This window comes from Leiobunum rupestre, chromosome 9 (genome assembly GCF_980474605.1).
Source record: "Leiobunum rupestre chromosome 9, qqLeiRupe1.1.hap1, whole genome shotgun sequence".
In the NCBI taxonomy this organism is placed as follows: Eukaryota; Metazoa; Arthropoda; class Arachnida; order Opiliones; family Sclerosomatidae; genus Leiobunum; species Leiobunum rupestre.
The window spans coordinates 23,173,038-23,185,873 of record NC_143392.1 but is presented as its reverse complement, the minus strand read 5'-3'; the positions used below and the strand labels follow the sequence as shown (position 1 = coordinate 23,185,873).

The window sequence follows — 12,836 nt, the reverse complement described above, 5'->3', positions numbered from 1 at the left end:
ATCCTTAAAGGGAATATAACCTCCTGTGTTTATCTCGATCCCCCAAAGGATTCCCTAGGTGAAAACTCGGGAAAATTCCTTCCACGTGGAGTTTGCGGTTAAAGTATTTTTTACCGAGTTCTTCGGTTTCCCCTTTACATAAAACTTGAGGTTAACGGTAATAGCATAAGTTTATAATATATTTTTTATTTATTTATTTACTTTTATTTATTAAACATTATACATATGGAAACTGTCAGTTAGTATGGCCAAGTCCTATAAGACTTTTAGGCCTCGTATTAGGCAAGGTTCAAAAAAAGGAAAAAAAAAACAGAAAAAGCTAAAAACAATCCATTCCATAGATACAATAGTCGATTTACATATTGGGATTTTTATATATTATATAATACTAATTATACTTTTTATGCGTTTTTTGAAAATATCGACACTTGGGGAATTTTGTACAATAAGTTAGAATCGTACATAGATTGTGCGTTAACAGCGATTTCTCCCAAAACGTAAAAGACGCGGCGTTTCGCCATCTGATGGTGAAAAAACGAAATATAAGTTTGCCTGCGAAATCCTTTTTCGTTTCAACGACGGGATCGAAGCTAGTGTCCATGGTTAAGCCTAACGCAAGTTGTCGCGAAGAGAATATATATATTTTACGACAATACCTATTCATATTGAAATTAATCAAATATTCTTCCAAAATGTTGACACATAAGTTTTGTATCCATGATAGAAGTTAGAAATAAGGCAAAAAGTCGCCGTAGGGAGTCACGTATACCGGTTCTGATTTTTTTTAACGTTAAATCTATGGCGGATTCTAACTTATAGGGAGCTAGTATAGTACAAACTTATGTTAATAGACTAATAGTGAGTGTATAGGGAGCTCGCGTGTCAGGAAGGAATTGGCTACCATCCGCCTACGCAATTCGTAGCCTGCTCGCGGTTGTGACCTAGCTTCGTTGCCATGGTAACAAGTTTGTTTCGACCATGACATTAAGACGTCTATGGTGGTCACGTTGATATTTACCACAGAGGCTCCCAATTTCTGTCCGGTATGGAACCCTAAATTATCCACCTAATTCTGACGGAACCCCAACTCATTTTTCTTACTTATCTTGAATGACAAGGTCGAATTCTTGATGACATCCCAGTCAAATCCCATAGTAAGCCCCCAAAACATTTAATTAGTCGCTACAATTTTAAAAGACTCTTGAGGCAAATAAAGATGGCCACGCTGCGAATTCTCAGAACCACCTTTTGGGAACCGCTGATTTAGCAAACAGGATCGGGCGGTATTTTGCCTCGTGATCGGTGACGTAGAAAAATGTCATGGGGTACGTTCAGCAGCGCTCATCGGACTCACCGATTAGTAATCGCTGACATCGGTTTCCTACTGTACGCTTTGTCGCGTTTCCGGTTTTGACGTCACGATATTCATCGGTTACTCACCGATGACTGACGTCATTACTGACGTAAAACCACTAGAAATTCAACGTCAATTTAACAAAACACCGATGACTGAATAAAAGCCTTCAGCAACTTACGACGTCATTATGACGAAAAAGTTCATCGGTGGAAAATATCAAATCCATCGGGTTTTTTTTCGTTGACTGTTACTGAACGTACCCATGCATGGTGTCTGTTTTAAGGCGACCCGTAAAGAACGCGATTAAAATTAGAGATACTAACCCTGTTGTCAACACGAGGCCCTTAACGGGTCACGGTGTGCAATAACTGGTGGCTTTACCGAGTCGGGGTCCGGTTTTTGTAACCGATAAGGTTGGTGGCGCACTGTGAGATGTTAGCCGTGGTCAAATGGTTTTCCGACTCCGGTCTGGTAGGGGTAGGAAGGTGGGCTTTGGCTCAGGCTAACGGGGGTGGTCCATTCACTGTCAATGCTCTGGCGGAGTTGGCTTCCAGCTGTGGGGCGCTGGGTCTCCGTATGGGGCTCTGAGGCCCGTTGGGTCACCGTGTACCCGTTGTTCGCCTTTTGGTGCCTTAACTTCCAGACGTTGTCCCCCGTTCTTTGTGAGATGGATGTCTGTTGATGGTGCTATAGCATCCACCCTTATTCCTACAGCCGTGCGTAAAGTGGGGATTATTCGTCCCATTGCTGCGCCTTCTGGAGGGTTGGGTGTGACTGTCAGCAGTAGGGTTCTATCGCTGACCATGTCTGTTTCATCACCCGTCTGGGCTGTGTACGCTAGCACGGGACATTACTTCCGCGTTGAGTTTGCCAGTTCTCTTTCCACTGATTATAGGGGTTTTCACCGGATATCTTCGGTTTCCCCTTTCCATAAGAAATTGTTGAGGTTAACGGTTAGTAGGGAGCTGTTGGCTCGCGTGGTCTGAAGGGCTTGCCACCACCCTCCTCCGCATTGTAACCCGGCCACCTGAATTAAAGCCATGAAAAGTCGCTAGATGACTTGGGCCTAAGGTGGTGCCTAGCTGATTATTATTATTATTATTTATGATGAGACTACCCTTATATCAAATACGAACCCAATGATGTTAACATGAAACAGTATTTTGAAGGTATTTTTCTCGTTTATTTTTAAATGTTAAACTCTCAAAAAGTCTAAATACAACAAAACACGGAAGGAAAGAAAATGTTCAAACCATGATTTTTTAACAATATATAAAATACTTGATAATTTTTACCCATTAAACGGGTAAAAAGTTAATACTCTGCGTAGTGACCCTTTGACCACTGTCTTAATTCACGGGCTGTCTGAACTTTCTGACCGCGAAGATGGTAATAATCAGGTACAAAATGAACACAATCATGCCGATGCACTGGAAAAACAAATTTTTGTTATCAGAAGTAGATACCAACCCTTTAATTTAGAACTATCAGAATAATATATAATGCTATATCTAACACGAGAAGTAACTATTTAGGCTATAAAAATGAAACATGTATCTTCGCAGGCTCGAGGCAGTTTACCAATGAGAGCTAATTTATCGTCCAATCGCGGATGTGTACGCCGCATCACAGCTTGAAATTTACCGCGTGTATTACTCCGCCTGACCAGGGGCATAGGAACGTTCTAGAAGTTGGAGGGGGCAAAGTGAAACCAAAAGGGGTCTGGAGAATGGTTTTGAATTTTTAATGGAGTGTAGCTTTTCCAAATGCATTTGTACATTTTTCTACTATATACATTGGCGGGAAAAGACTGAAATTTAAACACAGTTGAGGTTCTATAAGCTTTATATTCTTTTAAAATGATAATTTGAGCCTTGCGAAGATTTCAACTGACCAATAAGTTGGAGGGGGCAATAACATTAGTTGCCCCTCCCAGTAAAATTCTAGGGAGGGGCATTGCCCCCCTTGCCCCCCTTGCCCCCCCCCTGGTTCCTACGCCCCTGCGCCTGACGATGCAAAATGTAGAAATTAAACTACGTAGCGATATTTCCTTAATTATAAAACTTATTTTCCCAATGTAATAGTTTTAGTAAATCAGCGGAAGTCTGCGTAGGTACGTGATACAAACTATACTAACTATAGGAAGAGTTATACTTTTCTCGTAAGTTATATACTTCTGGAACTACGCATTCTACGATAGCAATTTAAGCAGAAACTAAAAAAGGTTGACTTCTAACGCAAATTTATTATGGCTTTGGAAGTGGTAATAGAGGGATTTTATATTGAGGGGAGTAAAGTGAATTGATGACTCCAGTCACGCGAACAAAACTTTGATTTCAAGGTTTGTGCTTCGTGGAAGAGTCAAGGCAGAAGCTACTTAATTACAATTAATGCACTACAAATCGACATTTAGGCGTTCCTCGTACTACATTAACTATTATCAAAAGTATATATGTAGCTCTTTCGAGAGAACGATTCGTCCAAGACGCAAAAATATACCTCGAAGGCATTTCTTTTTTTACGAATGGTATTTTGAAAAATCAGCGGAAGCCTACGCGTGTACATGTTTCATACGAATAATATTAGAAGTAAATCAAAATGAATACTTCTCTAAGAATTATTACTTATACTTCTGCTATTATGTTAGAGGCACGTTACGAGTAGAGATCGGCGTTTGAATAAGAAATTTTCCAATTATTTATTTTTATTCATAACCGACAATAATCCAAAAAATATCCGAAATAACCCATTATTTTGCATGTTAAATGGTTGTTTATTCTTATAAAATGTTCATAAATAAACAGTTAACCAAAATGTTTATGATTAATCGAAATTTTGCCGGTTAAATTATTTGTTCCGCCGATCTCTAGTCTGAAGCCACGATCACTATAGACCTTAAAACCCAGTTCAAATCTGTTTAATTTCCAGTTTTTACTAAGGAAATTTTAGCCACGGTCACACCAAACTTTAAAACCCAGTTTGGATTATCAGTTTTGACCAATGAAACTGAGGTAAACTCGTCATGAAAACTGATTTATAGTGGTAGAGCTAACGTGACTTAAAGGGGAACGGCCAAGCTTTTCCAAATATTTCCGTATCAAAAGATTAACAAGACGTTCAATATACTAACACGTACCTTTTTTGTTTTGAAAAAATCGCTTTTGGCCCAAAAAGTTGAAACGAAAAGTAACGCCAGGTGCCCCTAACACCGTATGAGCGATTTGCGAACTATCCTAACTTTTAAAATCGCGCAATTTAGGCTTAGGTCTCTTATAACTGGAACGCGCCGCGCGTACAAAACAAATTTTTTGCGTCTTCAGCAGCGCGCGCTTTTACGTTGTTTTTCTGTCTCACCGACTTTTCACCAGGTGTCACGGCGGACGCGCGCTTTTCGATTTCCCGAAATTTCTTTATTTTATTAAAAATTAACCACTCAATATTTTTTGATGCGGTTTTCGCCATAAATTTTAGTTTTTAATGGGCTATAGGGCTATCTTACTGGTTAAAGCTTGACCGTTCCCCTTTAAGAAGGATATTCAATAAATACTGACCCCGCCGGTGTAGACTAGCTCCTTGATATTCTCAGACTTCTTGTAATTGACGTGAATCCATATTTGTTCGAATTTCGCCCCTTCGATGAGCAGGGCTAAGCTGCCGAACAAGTAGAAGGCAGCCGCTGCACCGTGGTATCCCAGATACTGGACAAAAGGACGCGATAATCTATTAGTTGGTATACTCCGGGTCAAGAGGGGTGCCTTACGAAAGTGGTCCGGATCAGGGTGCTGGCTGTGTTAACCGAGGTGGCGCAGGTGATCACGAGGATGACGCTCGTCATGAAGCACCAGAAGGAGACGATGAAGAGGAATGCGAAGAAACTGTAGCCGCTGACCATGAAGTAAGCGTACGTGTTAAGAAGAGCGTGAGACATGGCAGCGCCCAGCAGGCTCACCGTCAGCAATCCCAGGACCTGCGAGACAAAGATAATGATGCTCATCGAAGCTGGCGTAAAAGTGGTCCTTCCAGAAAGCTATGTCTTTCTGTATAATATCTTTTTGTCAATATATGGCATTGTAGACAACCATAGGCTGAAGTAGATCATACCTCTAAATATGATCAAAGTTACCTTTAACCACCTATTAATTTGATCAAAGTGCAGGCTGAATAGGACCTCACGATTTAATCAAATTGCAGGCTGAATAGGACCTCACGATTTAATCAAATTGCAGGCTGAATAGGACCTCACGATTTAATCAAATTGCAGGCTGAATAGGACCTCACGATTTAATCAAATTGCAGGCTAATTAGGACCTCACGATTTGATCAAATTACAATCTGATTAGGACCTCACGATTTGATCAAATTGCAAGCTGATTAGGACCTCAAAATTTGATCAAATTGCAGGCTGATTAGGACCCCACGATTTGATCAAATTTCTGGCTGATTAGGACCTCACGATTTGATCAAATTGCAGGCTGATTAGGACCTCGCGATTTGATCAAATTGCAGACTGATTAGGACCCCACGATTTGATCAAATTGCTGGCTGATTAGGACTCCACGATTTCATCAAATTGGAGACTGATTAGGACCTCACGATTTCATCAAATTTCAGGCTGATTAGGACCTCAAAATTTGATCAAATTGCTGGCTGATTAGGACCTCACGAGTTGATCAAAGTGCACACGTATAAAGAGTTTTAAAGACCTCCTAATTTGGCCAAAGTGGTGTATCAGCACCTTACGTAATTTGACCAAAGTGCAGGATTAGAATGATCTCACGATTTGACCAAATTGCAGGCGTAGAAGGACCCCAAAATTTAACCAAAGTATAGGCGTATAAGCACCTAAAAATTTTACCAAAGTGGTGTATACGAACCTCAATTTGACCGAAATGACTTCTCAATTGGTCCAAAGAGGCGTATAAGGACCTCAAAAATTGACAAAAATTGAAGTCTTACGCCTTGTAAACCTTAAAATATTTAGCCCATACGTGTTCTAAATTATGTTAATCTTTTAAAAAATTTATTGAACTGCTACGCAATCTGGGTTGAAACCCCATCCCATTTAGGTTTGGTTATATTGTTCCTTCATTTGAAATCTCTGTTAACATTCCACTATTAAAGTGCAACATTCTGATAATAGCGAAAAACAACTAACATTGTCTGCCTTAATTTGAACCTCACTGCGTACATAGAAAGACGGCTATCACGAAAGCGGATATCGCAAATTGCATCCTCACGTCCCCCTTTTGTTTGGGCAATCATTACGTAAAGGTGCTAGTCGACAACTCTCTCTTAAAGGCGTAATAGAAATAACCTTGAAACGGAAAGAAAATCCAAAGTACTCACCACAACGGCGATTTGTAGGCCTCCCAGGATCGAGAAGATGAACCCTCTGTTAATCCACTGCATACCGACGACTTTGTCCACGAACCTTTCGTTGGAACTACCACCGAATACTCCTCCAGAAGCAGTCCGCGTGACGTGTGGACTACCAATGGGCTCGACCGTGGAAGCCATCAGATCGAGATTGTGCCTGACGAACACTTTTCCTCCTGACCACTCTATCTCTCTCCTTTCCTTACAATCGTCTGTCTATTTTAAGGCTTCTTCGTACCACGCGATCTCGGATTATCGAACATTATCGGCTCGCCGAAAACGCGTCTCGAAATATCGAATTTAATCCTTTTCGGTGGTCTCGGGGGTCGCTCACCGCGGTTGGAAACCTTCTCGCTGACGCCTTTCAATCTTGGCAATATGATTGCTTCGGACGCGTTCAATTCTAGGTTAATTCCAAAGGAGACACTGTACCGTTTCTGCCGAATGCGCTTCGCGTTACTCTCGACGCGAGAATATATCGTTGCTAGGTAACTGTTTATATCACGTGACCCTCTTCTCATTGTGTTTGGATACGCCGTACGCGTTTTAATTTTTCAAGTCGCGTTTTGACGGCCATTGTAATATGTTCTAAGGGAAGTTGTTCAGCCTACTGCGCTAATAATGTATATCCCATTCCCCACGGTACTACCGTAAGTCACGTAATATTACATAAGTAGAACTCTCTTGCCCGGTAATTTTTTCGTGTCACCCAAGTCGAGGCATTTGGATAGGTGTAGGTTATAATCATAAGTAACGTGATAACAATAAGTATGGCAATTCATATAGTTTTAACTATCATTTTCGGATTTAACTTTTTTGTTACTGACACTCTCATACCAAACTGAGTAGTGTATTATCGTCCTTGGTAATAGTGTATTTCGACTTGGACATATTTAGACACTAGGGGGCTCTCAACTCTGTGTTGAGAACTAAACAATAATTGTCCAATAGCTCTGAAAATAATTTCGTTGATAATGTTTGTAAATTGTCATACTTAATTTCATTTATGTTACTCATGCTATAGTGTATATCCCATTACTTACGGTACTATCGTAAGTAACCTAAAACGGGTTTGCCTGTAAATTTTTGTCGTTAGGCCAGAAATGTTTTGGGTGTAAGCTAATAGGTTTTATTAGAACGAGCGATTTGGTGCTTGCTCGTAGCATCGTAGCTAAGCCCCGCCTTTAAACGGCTGCCATGACATTATTACACATGACAGAACACGATGCAAAACGCCACCAGTTAATGCGAAATTATCACGTGACCGCCATCGGCGTCTTAATGTCATGGCCGACCTAAACGCGTTACCTTGGTAACGAACACAGGCCACACCCACGAGCAAGCTACGAATAAATCATTTTACACTGGTGATAATACAAATACATGTTAAATAACCCGTTAAACCCAAACAAGTACAGGTAGTGTCACCCTCGAAAACCGTTTTAAATTTTGCTAGCCCTTGGCCTCAAATGTAAAAACAATTTCGGAAAATTAGTAGTGGCGCTCTTTTGATATTTTGACCATAGAAACTACAAGAGGAATAGAAAGAGTCGATGAAAAGTGTTACGGGCTAGGTACGGGCAAAAGGTTCTCCGTTCATTTCCGCTTGAATCTAATTTCCGTCATTTCCAAAGCTTTTTTTTTTGATTGGACCAGAGATAACCGGAAATGAAGGGAGAACCTTTTGCCCGTGTCATCTTAGTAAAGCACGTACAATGGCAGGGCCTTCTATTCCTGTGGTAGTTTCTATGTTTGGACGTAGCCGCGCAGAAAGGATGTATTAAAGAATTTACCCTAGTGTCGTACTTTAAACTATTACGTTACTTATGGTAATACCGTTTTATATTTCCCTTTTTGAACGTGACCGTTTTGCGTAACGAGGAGTAATTGGGATATTATTGGTTGCCACGGAGACGTATTTGCTATAGTCAATGCAATCCCCGCTTATTTTGTATCGATAAAAATGTGCTTTATAACGATACACCGTTTGTATCTGTATTCAGGAGATTTATCAACTACAATTACTTGGAGTAAAGAAACACTATGTTTGCTAATAGTCGCTATATAAACAGTTTTTTATGATTTTGAGATTTTTCATTTAAAATTGGCGCTTTTTGGCGATCACCCACCGGAAATGGGCCATCAGTTTAGGATTTTGTGATATTTATTTATAAAAGTTATAAAATCATAAGTGTATAACATTTATCTGGCGCGAAGTGGGGTGGAGATGTGGTTAGCACCCTCGTCTCGGTCCCAGTTTGTGGCACTGGGTGAAAACTCGGAACCACTCTTTCCACATTGAGTTTGTAAGTTATCTCCCTGCTGGTTAGAGGGGTTTTCCTCGAGTTCTTCGGTTTCCCCTTTCCATAAAAATCCGCGGAGGTTAACGGTAATAGTGAGTGAAGGGCTTGCCACCACCCTCCTGCGCATTGCAACCCGGCCATCTAAATTAATGGCTTTAAAAGTCGCTCGATGACTTTAGCCTGCGTGGTACTGGTTAAGTAATTAAGGTCCCTAGACTGCTGAAGTTAATCGCTTGAAACATGTACCTTCCTAGGCTTTCTCAGATTTTTCAAAATATATTACCAAAAGTAAATGAACAGAAGTTATCACACTGCTATACTCCCCATGTTTTGACCTCGAATTTGAAATTTTGCGCGCTCCTAGACAGAAAAAATAACGTTAAGGTTTTTATAAAACCATTTTTGATACATAGAAATAGCTATACCCACAATTCGCAAGTGCAATTTATCGCATAAAAGGACGAGGATGGAAATTAGCTTTTTATTGGACTCGATTTTCTCATCATTTTCATAAGGAAAACACCTTCCGATTCTGAGCGCTATTTCGATAACTTCTGTTCATTTACTTCTGATGTTACGGAAGAAAACATAGTGCGGTCCGAAATTCGTCATATAACGTGTTTCTAAAAGTATTACAGAGGGAAAATTATTTATTAATTAGTACATATTCATACGCAGTGTAATTTAACCGTTTTACTCGTAAATATGGCAAAATGCATTTTCTTTTATGAAATCTTGTTCACGGGATATGACGTAAATTACGTCGCTTCCAACAAATAGGTAAGAATATGAATAACAAATTCCTTTATTTATGATTATCAATGTATTTTGTAGTAGTAGAGGTATTTTTCTAAAAATCACTAGTTATTTTCTTCGCATATCCTGGAAACGTTTTGTGGAACGAGTTAATGACAAACGCCTGCCTCCTGATTGGCTCTAGTGATTACATGAAACGCAGAAAGGCACCGCCCATCTTAGCCCCAGATGGTAGAAAGGGTAATGATATAATGGGAGAGTTTCGTTTGGCCGACTTCTCATTTGGCCGACCACAAAATACACGTTACGCCGACTGTCCATTTGGCCGACTGCACATTTGTCCGACTGAGAAGTCGGACAAATGGACAGTCGGTCAAATGGACTGCTCATTTGGCCGACTGAACATTTGTCCGACTGTCCATTTGACCGACTGAGAAGTTGGCCTAATGGGCAGTCGGCCAAATGGACAGTGCATTTGACCGACTGCTCGTTTGGCCAACTGCTCGTTTGGCCGACTGCTCGTTTGGCCGACTGCTCGTTTGGCCGACTGCTCGTTTGGCCGACTGCTCGTTTGGCCGACTGCTCGTTTGGCCGACTGCTCGTTTGGCCGACTGCTCGTTTGGCCGACTGCTCGTTTGGTCGACTACTCGTTTGGCCGACTGCTCATTTGGCCGACTGCTCATTTGGCCGACTGCTCATTTGGCATTTGGACGATACTAGGTGCGTTTGGCTAAGTACTGTCCTCTAGGCCGCGTTTTAGAAGGCCCAGCTTGATTATAAAGAACGGGGCTGGGGGGGCGCCGGTCCGGCCCCCCAGCGCTCGAGCGAAGTGAGTGCGCGGCGCCGTTAGGCGCCAATACTTAGAATAAATTGCCAGTTCTATAAGTCAATCTAACACTAAAGACATAGATAAGGACAGGCTATAGTATAAGAGTCGGTCAAATGAGCAGTCGGTAAAATGAGCAGTCGGTAAAATGAGCAGTCGGCAAAATGAGCAGTCGGCAAAATGAGCAGTCGGCCAAACGAGTAGTCGGCCAAACGAGTAATCGGTCAAACGAGCAGTTTGTCAAACGAGCAGTCGGCCAAACGAGTAATCGGTCAAACGAGCAGTCGGTCAAACGAGCAGTCGGTCAAACGAGCAGTCGGCCAAACGAGTAGTTGGTCAAACGAGCAGTCGGCCAAACGAGCAGTCGGTCAAATGAGTAGTCGGACAAATGAGCAGTCGGTCAAATGGGCTGCTCATTTGGCCGATGAGAATTTCGGCTAAAAGAGTAGTCGGCCTAATGAGTAGTCGGCCACATGGTCTGCTCATTTGGCCGACCGAAAAGTCGACCAAATGAGCTGTCGGCCAAATGGGCAGTCGGACATATGAGCAGTCGGCCAAATGAAAAGTCGGTCAAATGAGGAGTCGGCCAAATGAGGAGTCGGCCAAATGCACCCCACCCGATATAATTCGATATTCATGGTTGAAATGAATACATTCATGGTTATATTTAATTTAAGAGGCTAAATACAGTACTGTAAACCTTTTAACGGGAACATCAGATATTATTTTGCACCGATTTCACGACGATGGCCTTAAAGGGACTTTCAAGGGCGAGCTGTGGGAGTTGGGGGTTGAAGTACATTTAAAAGGTGGGGTGCATTTGGCCGACCCCTCATTTGACCGACTTTTCATTTGGCCGACTGCTCATATGTCCGAATGCCCATTTGGCCGACAGCTCATTTGGTCGACTTTTCAGTCGGCCTAATGAGCAGACCATATGGCCGACTACTCTTTTAGCCGAAATTCTGGTCGGCCAAATGAGCAGCCCATTTGTCCGACTGCTCATTTGTCCGACTACTCATTTGACCGACTACTAATTTGTCCGACTGCACACGTGGCCGACTGAACATTTGTCCGACTGTCCATTTAGCTGACTGAGCAGTCGGCCAAATGAGAAGTCGGCCAAATGAGCAGTCGGCCAAATGAGCAGTCGGCCAAATGAGCAGTCGGCCAAACGAGCAGTCGGCCAAAGGAGCAGTCGGCTAAATGAGCAGTCGGTCAAAAGCACTGCCCATTTGGACGACTTCTCAGTCAGCTAAATGGACAGTCGGACAAATGTTCAGTCGGCCACGTGTGCAGTCGGCCAAATGTACAGTTGGCGTAACGTGTATTTTGTGGTCGGCCAAATGGAACTCTCCCATTTAAAATACGTCATTCGGTCGCCGTTCGTCGCATTTACAAAGTTACACTCTGATACGTTTCAGTGACGTTTTTTGAATCGACTTATGACCTCTCACACCTCCCTTGAAAGTCCTTTAATGTCTCATGCGGGTAGCCGGCTGTACGTTTCATTAAATCTTTTGGACCTCAAGGATAAATTTGATGTCAGCTAGACAACTATTATCATAGGGTCCCCATAAGCAAAGGTCCAGGCCAGATTTTTGACGATCACATACCCATTATTAAAGGGAATATAACCTCAGGTATTTGGTGTGGAACACCAACGTTTGCAGCTCTAGCCGCTCTGGCCTTGTCTTTAGAAATGTTTGGCGCCACTGTACAGGGTAATTTAAACAATTGAAGGGGTCTTCCATAAAGATTGCTTTGCAGGTTATATTCCCTTAAAGAGGTAGTTATTCAAACTGGAACGTTTGGAAAATACCTTTAAATAGGAGAGTAAAGTGTCAACCGCGCACGTTGTATGCATCCGATGAAACCACCAATTGTTGTTATACTTCCGCCATGGGTGTCACGTCCCTATCCCCAAGTATTCCCCCGTTGGCGTGGCCTTGTCACACATCTCACCCCTGATTAATCAGTTGGTCGAGCGGACTCAATAGTCCCACACGCCATAATCTCTGGATAAAAGAAAAAGATTCAACCTATCTACATTTAAATCCTTAAGTCACATAATTGATAGGTATTAAAGTAGATTTTTCTAAGCTCGAAGCCCTAGATAGACAATAAGATGGAGCCGAAAAAATGAAAAGGTAGTTTGGTTCTGGAAGTGATAAGGACTTTCGATAGAAACGCAAAACATTCCGGCATATTTTACGAA

The 12,836-nt window shown here is 41.9% G+C and overlaps 1 protein-coding gene across 1 annotated transcript; it reads right to left on the bottom strand.

Annotated features, from left to right (window-relative positions):
- Window positions 1–2,539: 2,539 nt before the first annotated feature.
- Window positions 2,540–7,161, bottom strand: LOC149926901 (uncharacterized). The gene is made up of 4 exons (XM_090158978.1): window positions 6,704–7,161; window positions 5,118–5,324; window positions 4,909–5,055; window positions 2,540–2,787 (listed from the first exon to the last, which is right to left on the bottom strand). Exons 1-4 carry the CDS (start codon window positions 6,872–6,874, stop codon window positions 2,707–2,709), a joined length of 606 nt encoding a protein of 201 aa, XP_090015104.1. The 5' UTR covers window positions 6,875–7,161; the 3' UTR covers window positions 2,540–2,706.
- Between the last annotated feature and the right edge of the window lie 5,675 nt (window positions 7,162–12,836).

Coding starts and splice junctions, on each gene's coding strand:
- LOC149926901 (XM_090158978.1), bottom strand. CDS start 6,874: ATGGCTTCCACGGTCGAGCCCATTGGTAGTCCACACGTCACGCGGACT. Junction 5,325..6,703: donor GCCTACAAATCGCCGTTGTG/GTGAGTACTTTG, acceptor TTTGTCTCGCAG/GTCCTGGGATTGCTGACGGT. Junction 2,788..4,908: donor AGCTAGTCTACACCGGCGGG/GTCAGTATTTAT, acceptor TTGTTTTTCCAG/TGCATCGGCATGATTGTGTT.